The following is an 8,910-nucleotide window of genomic DNA, read 5'->3' as shown; positions in this document are numbered from 1 at the left end:
AACAAGTGATTTCAAGTCGCGTTAGCATTACCACTTATACAGTAATCATAATTAAATGGAATATTACAAATTGTCATCGTCGACAATTTTTTTTTACAAAGTAATCATACGAGGCGATAAAATTAGTTGACAATTTTCAAACATAACATAATTCTTGTAATGTCTTTTATTAGGCAAATCAACAATAATTCATGCTTTAAGCAACTAATATCATAATTTTAATGATCATTACAATTCCAAGGCGGTGACTAATGATGTCATAGCCACATCTCAAAAACGTAGATTGTGCATAAATTATAATAATCTCATTATAAAGAATACTTACTGAGAACTTTGTCTTTTAATGCTTGTTTTAAATTTAAAAATATATGTTTATAAGCCGTTTTTTTAAACCAGTTTTTTTTTAAAAAGCTCTACTTCTGCGCTCTAGACTAAAAATATTCCATCGATATGACTGTAATATGATTGATTTTGGACGAGTATAGGTAAAATACACATATAGCATAATTCGATAAATAAATAGTATATAAGCCACTTTATTTGACACAATTATAACTGAGATTACATCTAAAGCAGGCTAAGAATCCGCAGTATAGATGAATTCTAAATATTCTCTTATGAGTTGATAATTATGAGTATTGGTGATAATTAATAATTCAAGCCGCATATATTAACTAATTGATTTATAATTAAGTGTGCCATTTAGAATGAACTGAGAGGTAATTTACTGATAATTTTACATTAAGCTATGGAAATGCCTATTACAGGTTACATAAAACAAATCAAATGTATTTTAAATAATATTCAAAAAGAAACATCAATCAAGTAAATAAAGACGGAATAATAATAATTAATATTTGCTTTTAAATCTGAACACATGTTTAATTTATGTTGCTTTATATCTTACCCACTGAGTTTAAAACAATAAATATCACAATTCTCAAATATAATACCGATAAGTTTAATACAGTGTAATAATGTGCCGAGAAATAAGTAGGAGACACCGAAATATATTTCATGCAAGTTTCATGACTTCAAAATGAAAATAATTAAAAGTCTCATAACCTAAAACTGGTTAAATTCACTCATAAATAATGTAATAAATGCGAAAACATATGTAGATAATAATATCATTCGTTTATTTGCACCTTACCGGGTGGGTTTACGTTACATAAACAAGCGATTTTAAGCCTTATTTACACGTTTTATATTTCGTTTAAATAGAACTATTTGTATAATATGAGACACCTACTTGCATATAATTGATACCTTAATCAAGTTATAAATAGGTTAATATTTGTTCCTGACCATGTGAGTCTTTTCTGTGCTTTTTAACATACATACTAACATAAAGCTTTAAATATACAAAATATATACAAATATAAATACTGTCGGTAACAAAAGTTATTTATCATAAATCATTGTACAGCCAATAGATTAGATTTTAAATATATTACCATTATGGGACACACATGTAACAAAATGTTACATGTTTCCGAAAAGAAGATAATATATGATAAAAGGAAAAGAAAATTGAAAAGGAAGATTTATGCGAAATAGTGAGACAGTCCAGGCTTTAAATATAAATTAAAAAGGCAGCTGTTAGGCAGTGGGAACATAAAATCCAATGAAAAACATTGTTAAAATTCTCCTGGCAATAACTCTCGTGGGCAGTAGAATAAAAATTGAGTTCCTTGAGTTACCAACAGTAAAAAATATACATAAAAATAACAATAGCCTCTTTTTACTGAATGTCTTATGTTCAGTAAAGCCTTGTATCGGCAAATAACTAAATCGCTGTAAAATCTAAAATGAAAGAAACGGACAGCTGGCCTAACCGACGAATCGCGTGAACTTACGCAGTAATTTCCCTTCAAACCGTTTTCAGTCTCTCTTAGGTCCATTATTCACACTGGTAACAATTTGGCTACATTATTGGGTGACTAGTTACATATAACTTTTTTCACAAGCAATTATTCTGACATTTATTTTTTATCGTTGATCAGCTGGGTGTTAAGTTTCAGCATGGATGACAATCTCTGCATAGGTTATCATATGCTCAATAAATTATACAGGTTTGTCAATAAATCTATAATCATTCATATGATCGTATTCGTCAGTTTCTTTCAGGTAAATGTTTTCGGTAAACCCTTTACGACGTAAAAGAAAACCCCTGAAAAGTTACTGAAAATCATGATCTTTTTTGCCATCCATGACAATTTTCCAGGTACTGGTATTGAGGCGAAATATGGACCCAACTCTCCTAAGTTTCTAACAGTCGATTTCTTATCATTCATTGTTCAAGTTACGTGCCGACATCTATATTATGTTGGTATAAATGCTTGCTAATTACATCTTACGCTACGATTTGGAGAATTTGAACACGCTCGGAGTACTCTTCTTCTGTGGCTTGTTTTCAGCAACCTGGAATATGGACCATAGTGAGGCACTGAAGGTTGATTTAATTGAGAAAATATCATCTCATCAGGCAGTATCCTATTTCAGAAAATGTTATGTTCCTAAAAAAAATACGAGCAGAAATCGAACCACTGTCCCATTTTCGTTATTTAGTAAAGGTTATGCATATATATGACGCTATAAATCATCTATTTCACTTACAGTTCTCTCTCCAAGGAGCAGCCTGGCTTTATCCTCCTCGTGCGGTTCGGGCGCGGCGGCAGCTCGCCTGTGCAGCTGCAGCTTTTGGCGAATCGCTTGAGATACTATAACCCTACAGACATATTAAACATATTTGTATGGAGCATAGAACTTCGTAAGAACCCAATATCGGGTTAGAGAGGACAGAAAAGCACGCGTACCCAACAAAATACTTGTATTGAGCAGAATCAGGTTAGATTGGAAACTTATCCTAGCAGAGTTTGAGAAAATGCTCGACAGACGAAAACGAGCAAGCATTGTAAAGCAATCTGTGTAGAAGTGCTGGAGGTGACTCAAACGTGACGTCATCAGCACATCTTTAAATACTCGGCTGTTTGTTTTTACATCATCCATCATACAACTGGTTTCCAGATATTTTAGTGGTTTGTTTACTTTAATGCCTTAAGCATATGATTTTTATTGTGATTGAGTATCGGTGCTCAAAGGGAGATGATTCTGCACGGGGATATTTTTTAATTTAAAGAAGGGTCATCGACTTTAACTGATTTCAAAACTATAATTCAAAATACTGCAGAGACAAATAGGAAATATGTGAGACAGTTTCAAAATCAAACTGAGGTCGATTCATTACAGTCGTTTTTGACTAAATAAAAATAATTTTCTATTGAAATTAACCCTAACTTTTTTTTGCTGAGGCAAAAAGCTAATAACTTGTACCCTCGGGGACTTGAACCACTCGACCCCTTTAACTGCCTAAGCCAGAGCCACGGTATAGCTCGCGCATGCCCTGTTCGATTCTGGCTAGGATTAAACCTAACCCTAGCATTCTAGAGGCTATATTCCTCAACGTAATCATATCTGTAATAATAGGCCAGTTGGCATCCCTTACCTCCTTGTATCAGTCTTGGTGGCCAGCAGCAGGTCGAGCCAGGTCCACGTCACGTTGTGGTACTCCAGGGTCGGAAGTACAAGCGGCAGATCCCTCACATCCTCAAGGTTCTTCTCCTTGCTGCCCTTGTAGGACACCCTCACCGGTACCTCAGGGATCTTGATGTATATAAATAGCTTGTTCTTTTCTGCTCGCTCCTGTTATTGGAAATTTATCTTTATGTTAAATTACATAGAGCTTAAGATGTCTTTTTATTCCATTTTTATTATAAAAGTTTGCAGTTTGCACTACTATCACCAGGCAATCCGTAATTTTAACTATTTTACTTTAGTTCATAAAACAGTTTCCTTATATGTAAAAGATCCTTTAGAAAACATTTTTTTGACTTAACAGGAGTTTACATAGACTTTACTTAAATTTAACCTGGTTCGAGGAAGCGCGGAATAGAGTAGAAGGATTTAAGAAAGGCCTGTCTTTAGCACTGCGATACTATAAGGCAAAGGAAGAAAATTAAAAAACAATAAATACAAATTAACAATTCCTCAGCGCTACAAACCTTCATCTTCTCCACATCATCTTTATCCTTCTTGTCTCTCTTGACGTAGAAGTTAGAGTTGGAGTCTTTGCCTTTCTTCTTGATCTTCTTGGAGCCAGTGGAAACGAGGCTGGAGGAGGAGGCTCCAGCCTTCAGGGTTCCCTCTGTTTCTTCTTCACCATCTTCTATGGAGTCAGGGTCTCGCTCCGGGAAGCAGAACTTCAGCATCGTGTTGAAGAACTTCTTGGTTAAACCTTGTGGAAATTAAGGTTTTATCAATGACCCGTGCAAGTGGTGAATATTCTTTCGAAAAAGAAAACGTATTTTATCCAAATTTTAATTTTAATTATTAGTAATAATTATTATGTCCAAGAGCCGCAATAATTAGTGTCCTAACTTCACCTACAAAAAAAACTACTTTATTGCAGATGAAGTATACTTATATCGATAATATTGTTGTTTAGCACCACTATAAGATGTAAATACATTCATTTCTATGTATACACAGCAGCAATAGACCAGCTATTTCATTTACTGATGACCCAAAGAGTCTTTGCGTCGCCGCCATGTTTGATCAGGTGGGAACTTTGAAGTGAACCTTAGACCACATTTATAGGGTGTTCAAAATTGATATTCTTATATTTCTATAAACAATAATAACAATAAGGGAATGACGTGTGAGTGCAATTATTATTACTATCGCCGCGATGTATCGCGTATCTATCTAATATTTCTCATTACAATTTAATTAGCTTATCAAACTTATTAGCAATAATTAGATTCATAACTGTAACAATAATTATGCTAATTATTTGATAATTATCTAACAACTTTATAATATATTGTGCTGTCTGAAAACAATACATTCATCAATTAAAGATAATTATATTATCGTCATAATTAATTAATTCACACTTAATTTTCCAAATCGTTATTACAACTTATATCCCCCCCCCTCTCCCTCTACATAACTTCGAATGGTTATTGAGAAACAGAGAAGGAAATTATTGAGATTCTAAATATTAGAATCTGGAATCCGTTAGATAGCCTATTTCCTTTAGCTAAGTACTAAGGAGCGGCTGCCTGTCTGACCTACTCAACCCACTTACCTGGGCAACACAATACCCCTTGGTTAGACTAGTTGTCAGACATTCAAGCTTCTGACTACCTGTAACGACTGTGATACATGTAGGAATAACAGCCGGGACCCACAATTTAACGTGCCTTCCGAAACACGGAGGACCTCGTTATGACAAAGATGGTAACCCATACGGACCAACGGCGTCAATCTTCGGCTTTAGGCTTAGCCACGACGTTAAGGTGTTAAACTCTTACTACTTCTATGTTTAATGCTTACCTATCCGTATGGGCACGATGTTGACTTCGAAGTGTTCCTTGACGGCGATGCCCCCGACGGGCGGGCGGTCGCGGCAGAACACGCGCAACGCCGCGCGCCGGGCCAGGGGAGCCCGGCCTGACGGCTCTTGTGGTACTAACACCTAGGATATAGAGAAAATACGTAAATGTTTATTTTTATTGCTGAAAGCTTATCCGGGACATTTTTATTTTGCCTCGAGAGTTCAAGTTTATTTGCTTCATCGGACTACAGCTATCAGTGTATCAGCTGAGTTGACGAAAAAAAAAGCAAATTTAATTGAAAGAGTTTCACATTAGTTTTTTTCATATAGATAAACACTAAATCATTTTCCCTTTTCAAAAAGAAGGAGAAATACCGTTCTGTATCCAGTATGTCACAATTTTCTTACCTCAGGAAATGGTTCGTTCGGCAGTAAGTTCTTAACGCGCACGTAACCAAGCTCCAGTTGATGCTCCACGGAGTCATCCGATCTGGACGTCTTTGTGTACCTGCACAAATAAAAATATGTGTAAATTAGGCTTTCAAAAGCTCATATTTATAGCGTTTTTTTTTTTGATTGGCCATCAATGAGCACGGCAAATATTTACTTTCTGTACTTCCACTTTACACGGGCTATTGCTTTCTCATACTTTCAGTTCATCGCCTCTGTCATTCTCAACCTTTCTCAAAGCTCACCACTAATACTAGACCATTAATATTGTACGGCGAAGACTTCGTCCGACTTCGACTTACAGGAAGTTAGTAAGCAGCAAGTCAGCGATGCCGAGCTGTCCGTCGGCGTCAGTGAGCCTCCAGCGCGCGCTCTTGAAGCAGATCTCGTTGTAGCGGTGCGGCGGCGCGTGCGCACTGCGGACGGCGGGCGCGGCCGACGCGCGCCCCACCTCCCGCCACGCGCGGACCATCGCGTCCAGCTCCTCGCCCAGGGACCACACCGACTCCTTGCACTCGTTCACCTACGTGGTTGAACAAGAATACATGAGTTTTGATTTTAATTTCGTACAGACAAGTGAAACATCAAAGTATACAACAATAGAATGTAAATAGCTTTCTCATGTTGTGGAATGAAATACATTTTTCAATCAACATTTTGATAGGAACAAAAATTAATAGTTGTATCTCTAAGGATGTTGTCCAGCAAAGAAAAAAAAAGGCTGAATTTAAGCACTTGGGCTCAATCATTAAGGACACCGCCCAAACCCAGTCCATCCCCGTATCCAGGCTGGGTGTCTTTGTGTATGTGAAACCTAGCGACACGGTGCACGAGTAGAAAAAAAACCTCTTAAAGCAGTTATATTGGGGTAATATGGCATCGCCAGACGACTGAGGCAGAACTGATACTTTTGCCGTATAATAAGTAGTCATACCTGATCATCCAAGCTCTTCAGCTCATCCATGGCGGCGGGGTCGTTGCCCGTCATGGACCTGTTCTTGAGGTAGTACTCTTTCTCTAAGCGACGGAGTCTGGCTAGAGACTCCCGCACCTAGTGGAAAACGAAGATCGAGTTATATTCGTGCTTAAACTTATTATGTCGTGACCACTGTAACTAGATCCGTGAGTTAGTATTAGGGATGACTCATCAAAACGAAATAATTTCAAGGTACACAACTGTATTTATTCAGATAGATTTCTTTTATTGTTCAGTTTAATGTTTTTAATTCATGCTTATGATGTGTATTGTAAAAAGAAAAATCTTATATTACATTATGTATCGTTACCTATGTATCCTTTCATTGTTTGAATGCAGGCATGATTAATTCACTAGTAATATTGATTCATAATTAATTATATGACGATGCGAATGATTAAATAACGTATCTATTTAGTTGTTCATACATTCGATTTATCTATGAGCCAATTTACTTACTCGATTCTTATAAAAATGAGTCATCGATATAATAACAGCTTTACTTAGAACGATTGGTGTTGCGTGACAATTACATCTGTATGACGCATTTTATTCACGTTCACTATTATATCAGAACACATAACAGGTATTTCGCCAACACACTCAACATCTTCGGTAGTATAGTGGTCAGTATCCCCGCCTGTCACGCGGGAGACCGGGGTTCGATTCCCCGCCGGAGAGATCCTTTTTGCGTTTTTATTTTACAGATTGTGATAAAATATACATCACTTCATTACATATATTATTTCTTTGTGTGAATTATAACAACTATAAGTTTTAATTCAATTTTTAAGGAAGTTTAAATGAGTCATCCTATGTTTTATTGCCCGCCCCTTTCTTACATAATTTACATTAAAATTATAACAAATTTTTCGATGTATTCCATTTATGTACTTATAGTATTCTTTAATTTTCAGTTTCTTCAAAATATAGATTCTTCTAATACCTTGCATGTTGAAATTATATTAACATACGAAGACACAATTGACACATTGGAACTGTGTCCAGTAGCAAGCAATGTCCCGTGTACCTGTGTCTGCAGCTTGTGTATGAGGTGTCGCGGGTCCTGGTCCTGGTGCAGCTGCAGCTGGAAGCGCATGCGCGCGCGCCGCTCCAGGGTCCGCCGCCGCTCCGGCTCCACGTGCAGGACCACGTTGTTCACCACGTCCAGCAGCATGGCGTACTGCGGGGAACAAAACGTAGTGATATTACATTATATTCAAGTGGGATAAAATTAATTAGGGGCCCATATTTTCACACTTGACGTTCGTTGAGCGTGATATTAATGTTACATTACATTATAAGTGGACTGCATGGTTTTGAAACTGACTGATTTTAGGCATAGAATACAATATGAAGGCTTTGGGCGCAGTTTTTGAATTTTTACTACCAAAGGTCAAAATATAAAAAAAAATAGTTTTCTTAAATGTAACCATGATAGGCGAAATATTTAAACTTTAAAGACCGGGTTTTTGACGGGACAGTCAGATTTAAGATAGTAACCTGCAGCGAGTTGGTGCAGACGTTGAGGTCGTGATGCATGAGCGTGAAGGAGTCGTAGGGCTGCTGCTGCGCCCAGCCCGCGCCCTGCCCGCCCAGCGACTCCGCCTCCTCGTGCGACACGTAGTAGAACTCGCACGCGCAGCGGGACACGATGCGCTGCAGCTGTGAGCAACAAACGAATCTCTTCAATAAGCAGTCCCCTTTTTTGGTATTTTTGTGTATATTGTGTTCTGTGAAATACTGTGAAATAAATATCGCTGTAACAGTGCATTATAATTTTATTACGAATTTGTTGCTAATTCAGCAGAACATTTTTTTCATCTGCTCCAAAGTGCAGTAGCAGTATTTAGTATTATAATTGTCTGTTATAAATATAGTAAATGTATCAATAAAAAAATTAAATCGATAAAATACAATATTAATAAAAAATATATATTGTACAATATTAATTTTGTATTTTTTAATAGACATCTAGTGGATTTTCCGTAGTTAACCTCAGGGCGGCTTTGAAAAATTCACCACACTAATCAAAGTAATCTGGATTACGCAAGAGTCCTCCAACAAGACCTATAATACTTAG

General features: G+C 36.8%; 1 protein-coding gene and 1 non-coding gene across 2 annotated transcripts in view; one reads left to right on the top strand and one right to left on the bottom strand.

Moving 5' to 3' along the window:
* Positions 1-396: 396 nt before the first annotated feature.
* Positions 397-8,910, bottom strand: part of LOC113508804 (protein KIAA0100) — a 33,299-nt gene continuing 24,785 nt past the window's right edge. The window contains exons 29-38 of the mRNA XM_026891924.1: positions 8,331-8,492; positions 7,858-8,010; positions 6,786-6,902; positions 6,154-6,374; positions 5,810-5,909; positions 5,401-5,542; positions 4,065-4,297; positions 3,509-3,705; positions 2,620-2,731; positions 397-2,424 (exon numbers count right to left, since the gene is read on the bottom strand). Coding sequence (XP_026747725.1) covers positions 2,362-2,424; positions 2,620-2,731; positions 3,509-3,705; positions 4,065-4,297; positions 5,401-5,542; positions 5,810-5,909; positions 6,154-6,374; positions 6,786-6,902; positions 7,858-8,010; positions 8,331-8,492 — 1,500 coding nt within the window. The 3' untranslated portion in view covers positions 397-2,361. The remainder of the gene's footprint in view (positions 2,425-2,619; positions 2,732-3,508; positions 3,706-4,064; positions 4,298-5,400; positions 5,543-5,809; positions 5,910-6,153; positions 6,375-6,785; positions 6,903-7,857; positions 8,011-8,330; positions 8,493-8,910) is intronic.
* Positions 7,437-7,508, top strand: Trnad-guc. Its single transcript has one exon. It is a non-coding gene; the product is annotated as a tRNA-Asp (tRNA).

The sequence above is a fragment of the Trichoplusia ni genome, chromosome 3 (assembly GCF_003590095.1).
Source record: "Trichoplusia ni isolate ovarian cell line Hi5 chromosome 3, tn1, whole genome shotgun sequence".
NCBI classification, from domain to species: domain Eukaryota; kingdom Metazoa; phylum Arthropoda; class Insecta; order Lepidoptera; family Noctuidae; genus Trichoplusia; species Trichoplusia ni.
This window is presented reverse-complemented; position numbering and strand designations above follow the sequence as displayed.